At 38.0% G+C, this 22,520-nt stretch overlaps 1 protein-coding gene across 1 annotated transcript in view; it reads right to left on the bottom strand.

The window, feature by feature from the left end:
* Positions 1-4,761: 4,761 nt before the first annotated feature.
* Positions 4,762-22,520, bottom strand: part of LOC121507148 (A disintegrin and metalloproteinase with thrombospondin motifs 9-like) — a 59,448-nt gene continuing 41,689 nt past the window's right edge. The window contains exons 31-39 of the mRNA XM_041783330.1: positions 18,562-18,732; positions 18,153-18,347; positions 16,064-16,193; positions 15,544-15,638; positions 12,877-12,971; positions 12,598-12,731; positions 12,088-12,179; positions 9,501-9,605; positions 4,762-6,588 (exon numbers count right to left, since the gene is read on the bottom strand). Of these exons, the coding sequence (XP_041639264.1) occupies positions 6,493-6,588; positions 9,501-9,605; positions 12,088-12,179; positions 12,598-12,731; positions 12,877-12,971; positions 15,544-15,638; positions 16,064-16,193; positions 18,153-18,347; positions 18,562-18,732 (1,113 nt within the window). The 3' untranslated portion in view covers positions 4,762-6,492. The remainder of the gene's footprint in view (positions 6,589-9,500; positions 9,606-12,087; positions 12,180-12,597; positions 12,732-12,876; positions 12,972-15,543; positions 15,639-16,063; positions 16,194-18,152; positions 18,348-18,561; positions 18,733-22,520) is intronic.

Below are 22,520 nucleotides of genomic sequence, written 5' to 3'. Positions count from 1 at the left end.
GCTCTGTTCCGGATAGCAGCTCCACCCTGTTTCCTCACAGCCAATAGAGGAGCAGATAACAAGGTTTCTCATAAGAAAGAGTAAAACTTTATTAAAAAAAAATAAGGGACCTAAAGCTGTGACGTACAATCAGCAAACAACTGAAGGCAAAAAAAAAAAAAATGGAAAATGATTAAATTCCAAGAATACTTTTCTATAATGATGTCTCTTTGACTCATGATGTACCTTAGCTCAGGCTCTGCATAGTAATATTTCATCCCGTTCTGAAAATTATGTGCTGACACTATCCTTTCTTTTCTTCAATTCTACTTCGTTAGTTTATCTCAGAAAAAAAATATTCCTTCCATCTATGCCACTCACATAAAACTCAAGCTGTGTGCCCAAGTGGCTTTTTCCCCCAGGTCAAACAGTGCTGACTCTCCCTGCAGCTTCCAAGAATTATGAGCACAGGGAGGGAACCAACCCAGAGAAATTATTCAGCAGGATGTGCTAAAGCTCTCTGAATGTTTCTACACACTTGTGCTCAAGGCCCCGTTCTCATATAACCAGCATACAGCTCAATTAAATGAGGCCATGTCTGTAAGGAGTGCTGATACAGTCATGCAGCACCTTCCACTTTTTTTGCATGGATTTGACTGTTTTGAGCAGTGCCAGAATCAGGTTAGATGTCTGCAAGCAATGGAGTGTCCTCAGTGGACAAAGCCTGATGAAGTTCCCTTAGTATGTCCTTTCATAATTTCAATTATAAGTGGCCTTCAGGGTGCATCTTTAGTGGGCATTAGTGATAAGGTGCCATCTGGGCTTCCCTCAAGTGGACAAGACTTGATGTCTAGTGTGTGTCCTTCTAGAGGACAAAACAAGTAAAAGAACAGTTCAGGATGCTCCTTTCATCTTATAAGACAAGACAAAGTGCCCTTTAGGGTGCCCTTCCAGTGGTCAAAACCCCTCAGTGGTGACCTCTATGGAAGCCAGGGTCAGCTGCTGAGAAACATCCCCACAGCATGATGCTGCCACCACCATGCTTCACAGTGGGGATGTTGTGTTTGTGGTGATGTGCAGGGTTTGGTGTCCGGCAAACATAGCGTCTTGTCTGATGACCAAAAAGCACCATTTTGGTTTCAAAAGACTAAAGAACTTTCTTACACTTGACCATGGAGTCGCCCACAACCCTGCTGGCAACCTCTAGTCAATAGTGTGAGTTTTCTTCAACAGTGGCTTCTCGTTGCCATTTCTCACAAAGCTTTGATTGGTGACCAACCCAGGCAACAGTTGTTGTATGCAGAGTCTCTCCCATTTCAGCTGCTGAAGCTTGTAACTCCTTCAGAGTAGTCATAGGTGTCTTGGTGGTCTCTCTCACTGGTCTCCTTCTTGCACAGTCACTCAGTTTGTGAGGACGCCCTGATCTAGGCAAATTTACACATGTGCCATATTCATTTCATTCTTCTGAGTGATGTTCAGTGCCATTGATTTTTTTTATCCATCCCCTGGCTTATACTTCTCAATAACCTTTTCTTTGAGTTGCTTTGAGTGTTCTTTTGTCTCCATGGTATAATGGTAGTCAGGAATACTGATAAACCAATGACTGGACTTTCCAGACACAGGTGTCTTTGTACTACAATCACCTGAGACATTTACTGCACTCAAGTGATCCCAATACTAGCACAAATTGGCTGGACCTCTGTTGAATTAGGTAAGTCATTTTGAAGGGGTGAATATTTATGAAATCTTTTATTTTACATTACATATTTAACTGACATTGCTTTGTCGAAATCTTTTTTCATTTTGACATTAAATAAGTTTTTGTGTGTTTTGGTTATTGACAAAAAAGCCTAATTATATTGACCATGATTGATTGCTAAAAAAATAAAAGTGTAAAACATCCAAGGGGGTGGATACTTTGATATGGACAATAAAGTTTTGACAGTCTTAAGAAATTTTTCCCCAAATCCAAACAATACATTTTTTCTTATCATCATTTGATGACTGATCGTGTCAAATGCTTTATAAAAGTCCACAAACAAATCAAAACTGTCATCATATATATATATAACTAATCATGCCCAATATCAATCATATATCATTACCAGTGTTTCTGCCAGATTGCTCTTTATCAATAATTTTATTGAGTCCTAGCTTCAACTTTTTTGCACAAATAAAACCACATCTTAATTCCAAAATTTCCAATAATTTCATCAATAATTTTCATTTTTAGAAGGTCAGAGTTAAACCGCCAATATCTTTTTTTTTTCCTTGGGCTTATTTTTGTAGGTTCAAGTACAGTTCTGATCATACAGTTCTTTTAGGGGTGCTGCAGAGATAGTGGAATTTGATTCAAGTTGTTGTCTGACGTCCAACATGAACCAAAAGTCCAATCTAGATTTAACTGTACCATCAGATTACAACCATGTAAATGATTGGGTATCATAGGATATTCAGCATGCCAGGTGTCTCTCAGTACAGATCTTAATAAGTATGGGGTAATGATGTTCCTGATATTCTGAGGAACATCTATCAAGCCACTCATATCCTACCAGGTTAAAACCCCCACTAAATATGAAGTCTTCAATGTGAGGCCTATGACACAGATTCTTAACAATTTTTTTTTTGTAATTTCAGTTAGCATACTTTAATTTTCAACTGGATTATCATATTTCCACAATCAAAAAGTTAGCATTCAGTTCAAAAACATGAATAATCCAATGTTCAGAAGAATCCTTCTTTACACTGAAAATCCCTCCAGTAAAAATTAAACAAAAGAATAGTGACACCTGCTGACCAGTTGGTGCCATAACTAAGGGGAGTTTTGTCTCCCCTCCAAACTAAGATTTTCTTCATAAAACTTGCTATCATTGGTTTCATGGAGAAGATCCTTGACTGGTACTGAAGTACAGTGAGGTGTTAGCTGCAGCAAAGGTTTCTTTCATTTTCATTGTAATCAGTATGACTGTTAATTCTAAATGGCATTCAATGACAGTTTCCAAAAATACATTTTTGTCCTTTGTATCATTGTTTGTGGTGTTATCACTGACAGTAATAGTAGCACATAGCAAGAGGATGACTTCACATCACATCCCAAAACAGCTGTTGTGCATAGCAAATACTGGAGTGTTGATATCTCAGGGTTAAACATTTAGTTTATTTTAACTACCAAAGTGTAATTTTAACTCCATTCTGAGTGAAATGGCCTTCGCTCTGTAGAGTCAACAGATCTAATCTCCGCCAACTTTCATATCTGGGGGGTTTGTGGGTTGAGTTTCCCATCATGCCCTTTGGCAGAGTGTTGGATGTGTTTACCTATGTTTGGACTGTAGGTGCTCCAAAAGGATGGATAGTGCAAATTCTTCATCATTAGCATTGCCTTGCTATGAGGTTGACTCTGCTTTGTTCTTTCCAGAGGATGATCCGCCCTGCCACAGATTTTCGAGTTAATGCAGCTGTCATACTGTAAAATACTTAAAGCTTTCAAAAGTGTAGTGTGGGCCAAATAGACACTTCCAAACAGTTAAATTATACTCTATTTAAGTTAAATCAATTATTAATTTTGCTGCTTCATAAAGGTGTGACTTTTCCTGAACAGCCAACTATCATTTCTCCTGTTTTAGCAAATAAGGAAAAGTCACATTTTACTTTACAACTTCTCAGTAGCTATTCAGTACTTTAAGTAAACTTTAAACTAAATACTTCTGACTTTTACTTGAGTAGATTTATAGACCAATACTTTTATTTCTACTTAAGTAATTATTAACCAGAGTAACTGAACTTTCACTTGAGTGCAAAAGTCATATACTTTTTCCGTTTCTCTGGATATTATGTATTCTAAGTTTGTCTTTTTAATGTCAACATTGTTTGGTGTGTATTTGCTGTTAATTTCATGTCTTTTAAAGGCCCAGTTATGGATGTGCATTGCAAATCAGCTATTTTGTGTGGCAACAGTTTCCTTGCTATATAATAGTCCCTATACAAATGAACATTAAATAAATAATTATTAGGCCATGAAATGGTTTGACCAATCCATCCATTTAGTATTCCACTCTTCCTGTTCAGGCTTACAAATTATAATAAGGACAAATAAGTGATTTCATTCTTAAAGGTCACACTGTCATGAGTTATCTACTTTGTCACATTGACTTTTGTTCAGTACCCACTGATTTATGGGCATTGGCTCAGTTATATGAATTACTAAGGCAAACAAATGAATAACATAGATATGCACGGCTGTGTATTTCCACTTAGGGAAAAGGAGTAGATGCAATTTTGACTAATTTAAGCTCTGATTTATTTTTTTATTTAGGAAGATGAGTGCTGACAGCTGCTAAATTGCCTCATGATGCATGATTATTTCTGTCAACAGACCTAAAACACATCTGTCAGGTGACAACCCAGCCTGCAATTCAAGATGACGGTAATAATCACAAGCACAGTGGAGGGAGAATGATATATTATGTGCATTAATCTAAGTATTGTGTGTTCAGGATTTTAAGAGCCTGTGCTGCTATTAGATGATATATTAAAGAAAAACTGGACACAAAATGACATTTACCTGTGTGAGATAAAGATGGGAAAACAAACCATGTCAGGCATTTAATTTCCTTCACAATGAAGCTTTTCAACATTGCTCAAGCAGTGTATGCTAATATGACTTCATAAAATAAAATAAAAAAAATCACAAAACAAGGACATGGGTAGAAAGTTTGTTGTATGATTATACTTTATGGTAATTCATAGAGAATCATGGACAAAGTCTATGTACATTCACAGATAAATAAATATTTTCATATAAAAAGAACATTTATGTTTTGTAGTTTAAAGTCAATAATACATTTCAGTAATTTGATTAACAGACAAATGTGTAAAATAAGATAAATAAACTTCAATATCATAATAATCCCTTCATTTATGACACCTGAGAAATTTGTGGACTGAACTACGTTTTGACATTCACAATGAGGAGTGCATTGTTCAGTTTCAGCTGTTAAGGCACATATGTTTACTACACCATCTGTTGAACTGGTTTTATACAAGTAAAGTAACACAGTAAGACTGTGAAATTCCCTTTGGTTGCATATTATTACACAAGGCACTGAAATAACACAATATAAAGAGAGTATTACAAGATAAAATATGGCTTTAGAAGAAGTTCTAGATACAAAATGTACCCTAAATATTTACCATACACACAGTTAAGGCTCTGAGGATGTAAGAAGTGTACTGTTGCAAAAACACTTAAAAAAAGTACCCTGAAAGTGTCACAAAATAACTCAGACGGATGAAAACTAAATGTTTAGTTGAGGAGGATGCTTAAAAACAAAGGTGGAAAGAAAAATGTGAGGTACAGTATTTTTCTGTGCAGGCAGCAGCTGGTCAGACATCACACCACAGAGCCTGTGAGCAGTTTAAGAGGTGTCCCTAAGGCCAGACCAGTGCATCATATCTCCTGTATCCCAAGGTGAAGTATTTCTTTAATGCTGCTCCAGATAAGAAAACCTGTTTGCTCTGCAAGAGCTAGAGGCTAATGGCTCGCTCTGTTCCTGCATGAACACACAAGAACGTGGTTCTCGCTGATGCCTCGCAGAATAATGTTTCAAGCTTTTGAAGCTTTTAGCATTTCTTTATGATCCATTAAAGTGTTCTAGTATGTTTGTGTGAGAGTAAACATCTTATTTCCTCCCTATGTCTGGCTTTTAGATCCCACTTCCACACTTCAATAAGACTTCTGATATGCCAAGAGAGCTTTCAAAAACATCCTCATATCTCAAAAGGTCAAAACTGTGTTTCTTTTTCTGATAATATGCCAAAAGCATGAAGGGATCTTCAATTTTTCATACTTAAGACTATACTGGTGCTTACTCTCCCTTCTCAGTTCTATAAAGACTTGTGGTTGCAGTTGCATGATCCAGTTTGTTATGAAAAGGGTCCTGCTGTGTGAGGTACCAAGTTTCTTTGACTTCAACAGACTCTATCTAGTGTAGGAAATAAGATTCACTATGGCCATCCATATAGTAGCAATGTAAAGAATGTAAGATGAGGAAATCCATTGACAAAAAGAAAAAGAGCGCTTTACCAGACCTATAAGTCTTCTCACAGAGCTGCCCAACAGCACACAGTGTAAAAAAGGTTGTATAAGTCATCTCCATATGTGCCACATATCAAAAAAGATCCACTGATCAATGACACCTCCCTGCATAATGACATTATCTGAATGAGAACAACAGAAAGAAAAGGATCTCAACAGCAACATATGGCTTATAGTGTGGCATAATGACAGATCTAAAAATTCCAAATGGCAGATATGAAAATACACAACAACACTGTTAAATTATATCATACAAAAATAAATGGAGAGTATAATAAATACGACATTCCTTCTATGTACAGTACTTACACCAGACTAATTTACACTATACACACACAAGAGCTGAAGAGGTCATGTGAAGGACGGGTCTGTAGCACCAAAGATGAGGGAAACTTGGACACAACGAGCACCTGTAGGTATTAGAGCATTTCCACAGTAACAGGCAGACTGGAGATGGATGAGGGTGTACATTTGCCACAGTAGCCTCCACACAATCCTGACACTCTGCTGCCATCCTGTGGACACAAGAGGAAGAGAAGCAGTTAGGGGTGATCGTGCTGCTGCTTCATGAACAACAGAGCAATTTGGAATAATGCTAAACTCTATCTATCTATCTATCTATCTATCTATCTATCTATCTATCTATCTATCTATCTATCTATCTATCTATCTATCTATCTATCTATCAATCTATCTATCTATCAATCTATCTATCTATCTATCTATCTATCAATCCGACAGTTACACCAATAGGGACTGTAATGACATTGTATTCAAATACATGTACTTTGATATGGAGTAGGCCCCATTTTTCCAGCAATAACAGCCTCCACTCTTCTTGGAAGACTTTCCACATGGTTTTGGAGTGTTTCTGTGGGAATCTGTGCCCATTCATTCTGTAGAACATTTTAGGAGTCAGGTACAAATGTTGGACGAGAAGGCCTGGCTAGCAATCTCTGTTCCAGATCATCCCAAAGATGCTCAAGGGGTTGAGGTCAGGGCTCTGTGAAGGCCAGTCAAGTTCTTCCTCACCAAACTCATCAAACCATGTTGGAATAGGAAAGGGCCTTTCCCAAACTACTGCAACAAAGTTGGAAGCATAGCAAACACAAAAATGTGTTGGTATGCTGAGTATCAAGTATCAAGATTGCCCTTCACTGGAGATAAGGGGCCTAGCCAAAACCCGAAACAGCCCCATACCATGATCTCTCCTCACCAAACTTCACAGTTGGGACAATGCAGTCAGGCAGGTAATGCTCCCTCAGCAAACCCAGACTCACCCATCTGCCTGTCAACTAGAGAAGTGTGATTCCTCATTCCACAGAACACAATGACTTGATAAATGACAATTGATGCGATTTACACCACTCCATTTGATGCTTGGCATTGGACTTGGTGTTGTGAAGCTTTCGAGCAGCTGCTCGACCATGGAAACTCATTTCATGAAGTTCCCACCACACAGTTATTGTGCTCACATTAATGCCAGAAAAAGTTCGAAACTCTTCAGCTATGGAATCAGCAGAGCATTGGCGACTTTTAAGCACCATGTGCCTTAGCAGTCGTTGACCCTGCTCTGTGCTTTCACATGGTCTTTCACTTCATGGCTGAGTTGCTGTTGTTCCTAAACGCTTCCATTTTCTTATATCAACCACAGTTGTCTGTGGAATATCTATAGCAGGGATGAAATTTCCCAAACCGTCTGACTGCAAAGATGGTATCCATGACAATACCGCACTTGAAGTTACCGAGCGCTTTAAAACGGGCCATTTTGTATCACACTTGTTTATAGAGACTGCATGGCTAGGTGCCGGATTTAATACACCTGTGGCAAAGGGTCTAATTGAAACACCTGAATTCAATGATTAATGTGTGGCCAAATACTTCTGTCCACCTAGTCTGCCTTTCTATCTCCTTAAATCACAGCCTTCATCCTCCCTCTACCTACCCAAGGGTCTGTGTACCGTGACACCTTCTGGGTGACCCACCATGACCTTCACCCTGCTTTTTACCCCTTGTTGTCTGTATTTGTCCCCTGTATGTGGACTTCTCTTTCTCTCTTTTCACCCCATTCACATTCCTACTCCCAATATCAACACTGATTGATACAGCAATATTATTTTACTATCATTATTGTTTAATACACAAGTATCTCTCATTCATCACTAATCTACTTCAAATACTGAAATTGTCATTTACCAAGTCATTGTTGTTATCATCATTATTCATATTTTAATCATCATCTTATTTATTTATGCATTGCTGCACACAAAAATGAAACTTAAGGAATTGCCTGAGTGCCTCAGTTTAATTTGAGAATGGCATTATTGTTAAGAGCATCTGCAGCAGGGTTTTACCTGTGGCTCTGAAATTACCTTCTCATTTTCAACAAAGACAAATAGACAGGGGTCCACTGGGCAGGTTTGAATTAAGTAATTACTCCAGGAAATATGGGCTTATTTAATCATGTAGCACCTGAGTACCATCATTTACATTTGGTATAATGAGTGGTTTCATCCAAACATCTTAACTAAAAGGAAATTGCAGCAGATGAGTACAGCATAAGTACCACTCCATGCCATGAAAGCCACAGCGTGTATTGAGTGGCGTGTCTCATCTCTGGTTGAGTGTTTGCTCCATCCCACTGACACAACCAGGCTTTATTTAAAGTGCCCACAGCAGCTCTTCTGGCTACCAATATCAGACTGTGAACACTCTTTGGCATCACAAGTGCCTGATGTTTTCGGCTCGCCAATAAGCACCCTCCAGCGTGATCTCCATTTCAAAAGAGTGGAGGATTGAGTAGGGGGGTACTTGAGAGAGCAGCTGCCCAATGAGGGTCCATCTCAGTCTATGGGGAGAAGTGGAGCTGGGAATACAGAGCTCACATGGGACCTTGTTGGCTTTGAGCTCTGAATTGAGTAGGTAATAGAACAGATTAGAGAAGAGGCAGCATATCAGCAGGTCAGGGTGAAACATAGTTCATGGACTGTCTTAGAGCAGTATGGTAAACTGTGGTCAAAATGTTACACTGATACCTAGAGGTATAGGTGGATGTTTAAGTGGTTTATCTTCTTTTTGTAGTAGTGGTAATGGTGCTATTTTTTTAAATTCAAACATACTGAAGAAGTGTGTCAAGTGGCAAAGTTAAGATACTTTTGAGCATGAAATATGTGACATGCAGAACAAAACTAATGATTTCACCTTTAGCTTAAGACAATTGATTCGAAAAAGCATATAATCTTTAAATGTTTTTAATTTCTTTTTCACTCTGTCAAAAAAAAAGTAATTGTTGTGCTGCATTAGTCAGTGCAAATGATGGATCGGTACCTCTATTTACTGTTAACATTAAGGAATTTGCCTTCTCTTCAAACCAACCAATGATACCACTTCATTATGATGTATCTATTACTTGTTTTACAGGTAATACCTGTGATTTTTGTATATCAGTCACTGCATAGTTGCCCTGGGAGATCCATGAGGCATCATCAGCCACCTTAAAGCCTGTTCCTGAGAGGTTGATCCTGAATTGCCCCTAAAAGAAGAGCCAGACAACAGGAGAGAGTTTAAGAAGACATAGATAAGCTATCAAATATAAATGCAGATACATTAAATATTGCAAACTACCTGGATGTGATTCAACAATGACTGATAGGTGTCAGGTTAACACGAGCTGCTGAAAGGATTATGGACTAAGCACCAAATGGTAGCCCTTGTTTCAAATTACAGTACATGCAAACTGAACTGTGTTTACAGTGCACTCAGAGAGTATTCAGACCCTCTTCACTTTTTCAGTTTTGTTATGTTGCAGCCTGATGCTACAGTAAAAAAATCATTTTGATTCTCATTAATCTACACTCAGTATCCATCATAAAAACAGAATTTTAGAATGTTTTGGAAATTCATTAAAAATAAAACAACTGAGACATTGACATAGGTATTCAGACCCTTTGCAAAAACACTTTCAATTTAGCTCAGGTTTCTCACGTTTCTCTCAGTCTTTGCTGCAATGTTTTTTGCACCTTGACTGGCATCCATCTGTGGTAAATTTAGCTGATTGAATATTATCGGGAAAGGCACACACTTCTCTATAGAAGGCCTCACAGCTGACAATGCATATCAGAGCAAAAACCAAGCCATGAGGTCAAAGGCTCTGCCTGCAGAGCTCAGAGACAGGAGGCAAAGATCTGGGAAAGGCTACAAAAAAAATTCTGCTGTACTGAAGGTTTCCAAAAAACTCAGTGGCCTCTATAATACTTGAATGGAAGAAGTCTGGCGCATCCAGAATTCTTCAAAAAGCTGAGTTTGCTCAGTTTGCTTCCAAACTGAGCAAACATGGTAAAAGGGTCTTAGTAAGTGAAGTGATCAAGAACCTGATGGTCATTCTCACCGAGCTCCAGAGATCCAGTGTAGAGATGGGACAAAGTTCCAGAGAGAAAACCATCTCTGCAGCCCTCCACAGACCTGGGCTTTATGGCAGAGTGGCTAGACAGAAGCCTCTCCTTGGCGCAAAAAGCCCGCTTGGATTTCATGTGGAATTTGTGCAAACTCCAAGGATCTCTGAAGCTCAATTGGAGTGTCCATTGGGTTCTTGGCCACCTCTCTCACTACAGCCCTTCTGCCCAGATTCCCCCGCCAAACCTCTGTCAATTTTTTGTGGGTAGTTCCTTTGACCTAGACTTGGTTTTTGCCCTGTAATGCATTGTCAGCTGTGAAACCTTAAATAGAGAGGTGTGAACTTTTCAAAATCATGTCCAATCAATTTAATTTACCACAGGTGGACTCCAATCATGGTGTAGAAACACCTCAGCAAAGGTCCAGAGAAATGGGAGGCCCCAGAGCTAAATTTCAATGCTGTTGCAAAGGGTCTGAATACTTATGTAAATTAGATGTTTCAGTGTTTAATTTTTTATATGTTTATGAAAAAAAATCTAAAATTCAGTTTTCACTTTGTCATGATGGGGTACTGAGTGTAGTCTAGCTAGAATAATTTTTTTTATTGTAACATCTAGCAAAATTACATCATCAGAAAATTAGTTGCTTGTTTTTTTAGCCTAAACACTTCGCTATTCATTACAAGCACGGAAAATGTTTTAGGGATTTTTCATGAACAGTATTACAGATAGTTAAAGTGGGGAAAATCAATAAAGTATTATTTAACTGCAGACATTTTTCCATTCTAAATTAAACAGAAAGACCTGCTCATGCAGAATTAAACAAATTAAAAGAGCATACTCCAGATATTTTTGTTCTTAGGCAAATTTTGTTGCTGGTATGATTTGGGAGAACATTTGAAAAAACTGAACCATCATCTGATGTACTTGCTGTAATTCAGCTGTAACCTGACACACCATATAGACTGATTTACATATATACTGCATGAGTTGCAGCAGTCAATACCCAAATTTTGGGAAGGGCAGGAGCTTAAAATAATCTCAGAAGGTGACTGGGTAAATATTTTGTCTGTCACATTCATTACAGACCAGTAACAGCAAGAAAACACATACCATAATCGGCATGTGCTGCCCTAGTGAGTAAACTACAAAATACAAGCTAAAAAGGCAGCCATTATGGCTGCCCACTTTTAGTGGAGCCAGTTGGTAAATCAAACTCTTGTTGAAGCTGGCCAGGAGAAGAGAAAAACATATTTTACATCAAGAAATGATTTTAGTGTGGTTCTTTACTTCTTTTTTAATTAGAAAATGTTGTCCAGTGATAAAACTGCCTCTATAGTTGCATCTGCACTAATGTCTTCCCTGGCAGCCATTGCATACAGGCTTGCAGTACAACTAAACCAGCCCATGGTTACCACTTTGTTCTCCTCATATAACACTTAGTGGTCTGGGCATTCTCAGACCGGGGACAACTGTGTCAAAGATGAATGTATGATGACATATATGGAATCTGGTCAGTCTAACCTGTGCAAGGTTGAATCAGCTGTTTAAAAAAAAAAAAAAAAAAAAAAAAAAAGGACACTTTCCTCCTGCCCTTTAATGAACAGCTGTGATTGTTCTCACCTGTGGACATCGAGCTCCACTGTAGCAGTCTCCAGCTGTAGCAAACGGGACTCTCTTGCCTTCCCTGGTAAGAGCAAACTGCCAATCTGTAGCTGAATCACAAGATAAACCAACACGCTGAACAAGTACAGTTGGATAAATGCTCTTACTAAATTGAATGTTGTAATTTGCCACTACAGGACCTCAGATGAACCTCATAATGAGAGCTTACATTTGACATAATAAGCAACATTTGTGCTACTGAAACTGTCTTAATGTATCCTTGTGTTTAAAAGCCAATATCAGTATAATTTCATCTCCTAAAATAGTTTCATTTTAACCCCCTTGAGGCTTGTAATTGTGTGTTACTTAGTGAGCCTTAAGGACATCTTGAGTCCATTAACCCTTGTAAGCATGGACGTAATTAAACAGCTAAGGAAGTCCCTGTTTAACGTAGAGTTAACACTGGCACAGGATGCGGTGTATTTTACGTGTATCTGTTTTTTTTTTGCATGTTTAAGAGCCACTTACTGATGATGTTCATATTACTGAGGTCCAGGCGGACTTTAGAGAAGGTTGTTATGCCAGCGGCGGTGTAGTCTCTCCGACAGTCACAGTCTTCTCTTCTTGAACCATTGGCTGGACACTGAGTGGGATCATTAAGCCTGGGAAAAACACACGCACAAGATACCTTAGCTCAACTTTACATTTCCATGGAATTCATTTATTTGAAGACAAAAGCACTTGGAGGAGTCAGCTGGATTTTGTAATGAGCAAGCTGGTTTTATTGTTATCCTGTTAGCGGTTTACCTGAAGGCAAATATCTCTGAAAAATTCTCCCCTCCTCCAGTTGTCAAGGAAATGTACTCCTGTGGAGCCTCTGTCTGCATTCCTGCACAGTAGACCTGAGGAGAAAAAGGCAGAAGAGATGGTAAATAAAGTGAGAGAAAGGGGAGGGAGTGACAGGGGCAGAACAGAAAAAAGAACTGTAAAGGAGAAGAGGACATATAGAGGATGATAAAGCAGCCATTACAAGACCCCGTATTGAAAATTATGTATAAACCGGTAAAACACAGTGCACACAATTCTTAAGAATGAAGTAAGGAGGCCATTGTTAGTTTGAAAGCAGTTAAAAGTTTTCTCTGACTGTGAAAACATAGAGACCAAGATGAGCACCTTAAATGCCTTAAAGCGCCTGTGAGAAGTTTTTAACTGCAAACTCCAGTTTAAAAAAGTAGAGATATAGCCAGTGTAAAATGTTAATACTATATAAAAAATAAAGTAAAGGTAAATTGAATACAGCACAAAGATGAGCTACTTAATTTGAAACTGATGAACTCTATTAATTTGTTTTTTAAAAATACACACACATTCTGAAATTAATGTCTAGAGTATGTTCCAAAAAGTTGGAGGCAGACGCCCATAAATCCATGTTTAGAGCACTGTTCTTCAATTTCTATGTGAGAAAACTCTTTATTTTTAATGATAGAAATGAATAAATATTTGTTTATATTGATAGCAAAAAGAATGAGAGAGATTGTGTGTGGATAGTTAAAGAGCAACACATGCTCTGTCTGGCTAAGCTTATCAGTTTGATTTTTGTTTTAATGTAAAGAAACTCAGATCAGACAGAACCAGGAGCACAAACTGTTGCCTTTCATTTTTGTTTTGTCCCAATTTGTCATGTCATTAAGAAATGTTAATCCAGTTCTGAAATCAGATGTAACTCTCTCAGTAGATGCAGTGTCAGTCACTGTAGCTGAGGTCACATTGAGATTGATGAAGGAAAGGTGGCGATGGGACTTTGAGAAGGTTTCGTCTCATAAATCCATCTGCTGCTCAGCTGAGAAATATGTGCATATATGGGCGTATCTAGTTTGACAGGTGGGCAGCATAAAATGGCCTGACGTGATCGCCTATGCGCAGTGCTGTCAAAATGTTCCATTAATTTCAATAAATTAATCACAGGGAAAATGCTATTTAAAATGTATGCTGATTAATCGCAGCCTGATGCCATCAAACATTTGGCTAAATTAGCTTTGTAAATCTGATCTAAACACATGTAAACATTCTCTGCGCTCTTAATTTTTTTAATAATGGAGAAAATCCATATCCTACCGATTACCACATCCTACATTGACTAGCAAGTGGAAAATCTATCCTTGAGTGTTTTGTTACTATCATTATTAAATCTACAAGAAATCTTTCTCAAAATAATCAACACGTGTGATTAATTGAAATTACAGTAATTGATTACAAAGTTTATAGTTAGATTTTTTTTTAAAAATGAACTGACAGCACTAGTTATGACTACACATACTATAGTTGCATAATTATATTGAGTGTAATTTTTTTAAAAGAGACAAACTGTATTTTAGCATTCAAATAGCTATGAAATATAAATAAAAGGAAAGTCTGTTATCTCCCAAAACACTGCTCCTGGGACGGGGGCAACAAAAGACAGGAAAAGTTTTGGAATTCTTAAAAAACTTGTGTCATTGTTTGGTTGAATCGCACAGACATAAGGTGCATCTAAACTAGTAGAGAAAAACTTAACAAAATTATGTCGCAGTTATGAAAAGCATGTTCAATGCAGTGTTTGCCTCTCATGCCCGATTGTCTCTAAACAGACCCACAACTAAAAACAAGTACTGCTAACTACTGATAATCCTCAAATAATGGAGAGCCAAATAATCACATTAAATCATAATAATGAATAGGAAAATAAAATATTAATGTTTGAATAATAAGAATAAAAATGAAATTATAAAAATTTATTTTTTTTATAATTATGAAAAATAACAACATATAAATGTATATGTAATTATGTGCATGCAAGAAAAAATGAAATAAATCAATAAATATAATAAAAAACTAAACATGGTTTGATGATTTAAAGAAAACTGAAAAAGTACTGATATTAATATTGAGGCCTCCTGATGAGCTGTTAAAGCAAGTCGCTCATCCACAGCTGCCTCAGTGAGCTAATTTGTTTCTTTGGTTATTTAATTTGATCTTAGTTCCAACACAATAACACAACATAAAGACACCAGCTGTGGCATTAGTAGACGAGCAGCTCCCATGTTGGGCAAAGCAGTCTTGTGGCTCTAAAGTGGAAAAATTGGTTAAAAAACATAACTTTGTTGCTGATCAAGAAAGAATTCTCTTATAGAATCACTCTTTAAAAATGGCAGACACTTTGCATCGCAAAAGTGCTGTTGGTGACAGGAAATAAGAACTTTTAAGAGATTGTTTACGATCAGCTGTTTAAACCCTAACGATTTCCATGCAGCTATTGCACCCGACACTTTTAGCTGCTCCAAGCTAAAGTAGTGGAATATTTGGAAAATTGTGCACCCTTTACTCAATCAGTAAACGGTAGAGATCATTTTTTAAAACACCACGATAGTAATTTAAGGCCTTATAAACTGCTTTGTTCATGGGAGATCTAATGATGGATATAAAATTGTTTTTTACCTTTATTTCCTTTCCTTGAACATTGAGGACTTGTTCGCTGTCTGGGATTGGGCCGTTCAAACTCCGGACATCTAGACAGCTAGAGGGCAAGTGGCCTGGGAAACAAAAAAAAGATGTACGCATAAGAAAGCATACATAACCAACCTTTATTAAATGATTTAAAACCGGATAGACACTCACACAAAGCCTGTATATACGCACATGAGCACACATGCACAGAAAAATTCCTCAAGTTAAGTGACGTGTGGCAAATTGCTGCAACGAATCAAAGAAAACGAAAAGCCACCCACTCTTTGATGTCCCATCCTACCGCAGCAAAGTAAATACACTGGACAGTGAATCTTTGATGTTTGCCTCAGATCATAAATATTTCCCTGAAGGCCAATTCCCTGGATGACCGGATCTAGCCAAGCCATACCTAATGCTTGAATCTGGGATGCATTCAACTTCTCCTGTGTGTAACACGGGTACTCTTGACCTTCTTTTTTTTCTAGAGGAGCAGTATTCTTGCAAAACTCACAGCTTGGATTTCTGCAGATTTTTCTGGCTTCTGGAACGGCATCGACGGAACACTTATCGCTTTGCTGGCCGTCTGCTGACACGCATTGCACAGTCCTCTCCATCACTCCCTCTCCGCAGCTGGCTGAACACTGGAGATGAAAACGAGAGCCACAAAAGTATGAAAAGAAAACTTGTGGATGACAATCTTTATATTCAGAATAGGCTGTTTAAAAAATTATATAGATAAACAGTGCAGTGAAAAAGTATTTGCCCTCTTCATGGATCCACATTTTTTAAACTATTTGTCACATTTAAATGTTTCAGATCATCAGACAAATTTTAGTAGTAGACAAAGATAACCTGAGTAAATACAAAATGCGGTTGACAATTTTTTTTTTAGGGAAAAAGGCATCCAAACCTACCTGGCCCTATGTGAAAAAGTAGTTCTTTCTTGTTAAATCATGAATTAACTGTGATTAGCCTCATTTATTTTTTGAAGAGCTGAGTTCATTTTACTATCCACACCCAGACCTGATTACTGCGAGACCTGTTGAATGAAGAAATCCCTTAAACAGAACCAGTCTGACAACGTGAAGTTGGCTAAAACTTCTCATCCTGCAGCAAACTAATGAAATTCAAGAACAGATGAGAACAAAGTCATCAACATCTGTCAGTCTGGAAAGGGTTACAAAATCATTTCTAAGGCTTTGGGCCACAAACGACCCAAGGTGAGAGCCATTATCCACAACTGTAAAAAAATTGGAACAATGGTGAACCTTCCCAGGAGTGGTTGGTCAACCAAAATTACTCCAAGAGTGAAACAATGATTCATCCAGGAGGTCACAAAAGAACACAGAACAACATCCATATACTGCAGGCTTCACTGGCCTCAGTTAAGGTCAGTGACATGACTCAACCACAAGAAAGACACTGGGCAAAAATGGCATCATGGGAGAGTTCCAAGGCCAAAACCACTGCTGACAAAAACCAACACAAAGGCTCGTCTCACATTTGCCAAAAAACATCTTGATGATCCCCAAGAATTTTGGAGAAGTATTCTGTGGACTGACAAGACAAAAGTTGAACTTTTTGGATGGTGTGCATCCTCTTACTTCTGGGGTAAAAATAACACATTATTTGATAAAAGAACATCATGCCAACAGTCAAACATGGTGGTGGCAGTGTGATGGTCTGGGGCTGCATTGCTGCTTCAGGACAACTTGCTGTGATTGATGGAACAATGAATTCTGCTGTCTACCAGAAAATCCTGAAGAAGAATGACTTGCCATCAGTTAGTGACCTCAAGCTCAAACCCATTTGGGTTACACAGCAGGACAATGGTCCAAAACATACCAGCAAGTCCACCTCTGAAAGGCTTAAATAAACAAAATAAAGGTTTTGGAGTGGTCTTGTCAAAGTTCAGCTTAAATCTGATTGAGATACTTTGGCATGACATTAAACAGGACATACATGCTCCAAAAAACCCTCCAGTGTGGCTGAATTAAAACAATTCTTTAAAGAAGAGTGGGCCAAATTCCTCCACAGTGATGTGAAGGACTCAATGCCAGCAATCCAAAACACTTGCTTGCAGTTGTTGCAGCCACAACCAGTTATTTAGGGTTATAGGGAAAGTTACTTTTTTGCATAGGGCCAGGTAGGTTTGAGTGGATTTCTTTCTTCAATAAATGAAATCATTGTTTAAAAACTGCATTTTGTGTTCACTCAGGTTATCTTTGTCTAATATTAAAATTTGTTTTATGATCTGAAACATTCAAATGTAACAAATATGCATAAAAATGAGAATTCAGGAAGAGGGCCAATATTCTTTCACAGCACTGTATGCACATTTGGTCAATTTATTATTACCAAGTTATCAAATAACTATGAGAAAGATTGAAGTCTAGTGGACCAGTTGTAATTTATGTCCAAGAAACCTTACATCCTCAGTTATAAAAAAATTGTGAGATATTTTTCGTGTTCATTCTGACCCCAATCGGTACAAGGAGTTTACTATCTTGGGTTATACTGCTAGTGATGGTATATTATCCAGTCTAACAGCAAAAACAAAAACATTGCCGAGGTTATAAGAGGTTGAAAGATTTGCTCACCAGACCCCAGATTCCAACTCTCCACTCCTGTGTAGGCGGGCATGGGTCCAAATTACAAGGCATGTAGCTCTCAGGGGGGGTCCCTGGACAGTTGGACAGAGACTGATGGCCATACTCGTAGTTGTCATTCTCCACATGCACCTCGCTGCAAGAGACCAGACGTTGACGGTAGCCCTGGCCACAGCTGGATGAGCACTAGAGGAGAGAATAAATCACTGGCATGAAATAACAACAGAGCCCCACACAGGAAACATGGCTGATTTCTGTCATTTCCGCATTACTGGATTTGAAGATAGTGATTCATATGGATGGGCCCTTTGAAAAGTGAAGTATTGCCTTATAAAAGGGAGATACTTTTCACAATCAAGATATAGCAGGATAACTGTTTAAATGTGTCTTTTGATCTTACCTCAGTCCATTCTCCTGTGATCCAGATGAACTCACAGGCCTGGGTGTTGCAGCTTTCAATGTCTGGAGGTCTGATCTGGTTCACGCAGTAGATCTCATGTACCTCCTCCTTGTTGTGGTCCACACACTGCAGGGCTCTTCTTCGGTGGCCCATCCCACACGACTTGCTGCACTGCGGTGAAGACAAGACAGAGACGGGCCTTTTACAAACACTGCAGATCAGGTAGGAGTTTTGTTAGACACTCTGAAATTATACAGAGAACAGTGTTTTCTTCTTTCAATGAAAGTGGACCTAATTATATATGCAAAGGAAATGCAAGGACGAACAGTCAGGATGTGTGTCGTCCACTAGAGCAGTACATTCACCACGAGAAATTTAACCATAAAATTTTCAAAAGACGAGATAACAGCTGGAAGGAGAGCTCTGTGGTTTTTGTGCAGAAGAGCCTAAGCTGACACTGCCAACTCCTCAGAAGAGATTACACTACTGCTTACATTGTGTCTATGGACATCAGAGTCAAAGGTCACAAAGAGTCAATACTGCCTTAAGTCTTAGCACCTTGACTGTAAATCAAAAGCCAAAGCAGTGTTTTAATAAGTATTAGGTCTTTATATGTTTGGTGGATAAATCTAAAGAGTTCAGAATTTAGTTTTCCATACCATCACTGAATCAAAACTGTTTCAGTTTTGAATGATACTGGATTATCAGTTAACAAAAGTTTCTTACTGACTCCCCCTTTTCTTGCCACTCAATATTTTTACCTGAGAATTTCAAAGATCACTTTGTTCTGTAAGTTAACCGGGGATTCAGATGATATGGCTTGAAAGTATTACTGAATTTTTGGTCAAATAGTAGGGGTGATAACGGTACGGAATAATTTTGGTTCAGTACGTACCTCGGATTTGAAGTCACGGTTTGGTGTTTTGGGTACGGTAATGAAAGCAAATAAATAACAATTTATTATTATTATTTAAATTGTATTAGAATAAATAGGCTGAATAGATTACATTTAAACTATTAATAATGCTGCAACCTTCTTCCAAAAGGTATTCAATTTAAAAAATAAATACATAAATACTTTTTTTAATTACTAGGTTATTTTTAGTTGATAAATTGACATATTTATACCCATTCTTTAAACACTAAAATGTCCCAGTCAACTTGAACACATCATCATACAACTGTAAGTTAGCTTGTTGAGTGTGCTAATTAGCGTCTATCCTACCGATTTTAAATGGACTTCAGCACTGAATTATTTTTTTAACCAGTGGGACAGACTACAAAGTTTGGGAGAACTTTTCACAGCCCATCTTGGCAGATAAAGAGGTTAGAGCCGTGTGAAATCTGAGGATAACTTTACCTATGACGCAGCTGCAGAGATGAAGGAGTCCCCTCTCCCCCCTCCTTCAAGGCTGACAGTTGAAGGTAGAAATAATTTTGATTCACAAACCCAGAGCATCATTGTTAGAATAAAAAGATGTTAAATCAAGGGAAATCCATAACCTGCTGGTGAGACTTTTTATTGTACCTCCTCCTTACAATGGTGTTGTTGTTTGAGTGGTCCCTTTTAAAATGCTTTGATTGATCCGCTGGATAATGTGCTGTCAGCGACACTGCTGAATAATGTCAGCACTACTGTTGTGGTCTTTGTCCAATGTTGTATTTTACCGGGAAACAAAGTGTTCCTTAACAGGACTCTTTTATCTGGGAATATTCAGGCTGTTGCTGTCATTGCCAGAACAGTGTGACAGTGAGTTGTTCTTGATTATCCGTCTGTGTATGGGCTTCTTTCCACATGTATCCGTTCGGTAACATCTGTACCGTACCGAGAGGACCATACCGAACGGATACGGTATGAATACACCTTTACACCCCTGTCAAATACTCTTATTTCTTTCTGGTTAGGCTAAATTAGCTCTAGTAACGTGAGCTTTAGCAAATGTAGCTAAAGCTTACTTAGCTATGTAGATAACGTATCTAAGTTAGCTGCTTTGCAAGCTCAGCTTTAGCTATGTTAGCTATTTGGCTACATTAGCTATGTTATCTACCTAGCTTACACAGCAAACAAGCTACGTAAGCTACGCTTTCTGCCTTATAATGTTTTCATGGAGGACAAGCTTTTCTCCTGTAAGCAGATTATTTACTCGGCTTTATCAAACGTTTTATAACCAGATCAGCTTTTCAACTTTTAACTTTTGGTATCTGAGCCGTTAACTTAACCTTACTAAACAGAAGTTCAATCCAATTTTATTTCATAACTTCTGCTAAAGCAACAATTCGTCAATTTAAATTACTGATGAACATCAATTGAACAAAATACCGAATTTAGATAATAAAGAAGTTATAAAGGTTTTGGACAAGCCCAAACTAGCTGTTTCCTTCCTATGTTAACATAAGCTTACAGCATCTTGTGGAATATTAATTTTTAAGATAATTATGACACTGTGTTATCTAAGTCAGAGCAACAAAGAAAGTATACAGTGCTTAACAAATTTGTTAGACCACCTGTCATATTTGTCTCAAAGACCATCCAGCATCATGAAGTGCTTTAATGCGGACTCTTTCATTTTCAGTGAGCTCTCCACGTTTTACCATTTTGAACAGGAATGAGGGATTTCAAACTGAATTCACCCAAATTTGAGCCAGCTCACTGGGCTTCTCTGAGAAGTCAGAAATTAATCAAGCATAACATTCAACCACTAAAACTCATTTTCTGTTCAGGAATGTAAGTAAATAACTATAATTTGACATATTAATCAAGAAACATTAATGTGCTCTACCATTTCTTTAGTTTTTTTGTAAATCGGTAAATTTGAAAATTCATGGATAACAATACTAATTATATTTTAGCATTAAAAATAACATTTCGGATAGAGAGCTTCTACATATTGGTGTATTAACCATTGCAGAAACATAAAAAATGATTTTGGTAATTACCAATGCTGTTAATTTAGGGCAGCTGTGGCATAAACCTTACTTTGGTTAGGGTAAGGGTGTTCTAATAAATTTGTTAAGCACTGTATGTTTCTCAAAAAACATGCCAGCAGAGTAAAAAAAAAATGTCCCTACTAAAGATTTTGGTTAATCTACTTGACGCCACCAAGACCTGAATGTCTAACTATGTTCATACTCAAGTATTAAAGCACTAAAGCTGTGTAAGAGTTGTAGTCTAGGCATTTAGTGTTTTACTATGGGCTTAGAGAGGCTTCAACTTGAAACTCTGTGGTGCTGTGTATGCAGCTGGTCTTCATCACTCTTAACATGTTGAACACTGTCAAACAAATGATATACCAGGAACTGATTTTTTTGAGCTGTGCTGCTGCCCTACGCAGGAATAAAACCGACCCTGCTTTATGGATGCTTGCGTTTCACTTTGTGTTGGACAAACTCCTAACACGCAAGGCTGTAGCGGAACTATTTCATTCTTGCAAATGAGTAAAGTCCACAAAACCAAGCTATGTGTGCTGAAAAGTTAGATGCTGTTATAAAACACCCTTTACTGAGTCAATCTAAGAATATAAAGCACCCGGTAATTTTAACCTCTGATAGGTGAACTGTTGTTATTCCTTCCAGCTGTTAATTGGGACACCCAGGCAGGGCGTTCTGAAAAGTTCTCCACAATAATTAGACCCTCCTTTCTCAGAAGACATGTCATGCTGCTCATTGACCCAGATTCAACATCACTTAAAAACAGAGAAGAGCCTCCTGCTGCAGCTGCCGGTACTAATAATCCCAACCCTCAACAGCCATGTGTAGCCTCTAGCCTATAGAAAATTACTGGATCTTACTCAGCAGGAATGAACCTATTAAATAAAGTTAGATATGACTGCAGGACAACATTTGGAGGTACCCAACCAGAGAATATGATGAAAACATCAATTTGATTGTGTCTAGAACACTCTCAGTTAAAACTAAATTACCTTGATATTGATAACGTATCATCTTCTGAATAGGCTAAA

Source organism: Cheilinus undulatus, linkage group 3 (genome assembly GCF_018320785.1).
Source record: "Cheilinus undulatus linkage group 3, ASM1832078v1, whole genome shotgun sequence".
Lineage (NCBI taxonomy): Eukaryota > Metazoa > Chordata > Actinopteri > Labriformes > Labridae > Cheilinus > Cheilinus undulatus.
The sequence above is the reverse complement of the archived record's forward strand: the minus strand, read 5'-3'. Positions and strand labels throughout refer to the sequence as shown.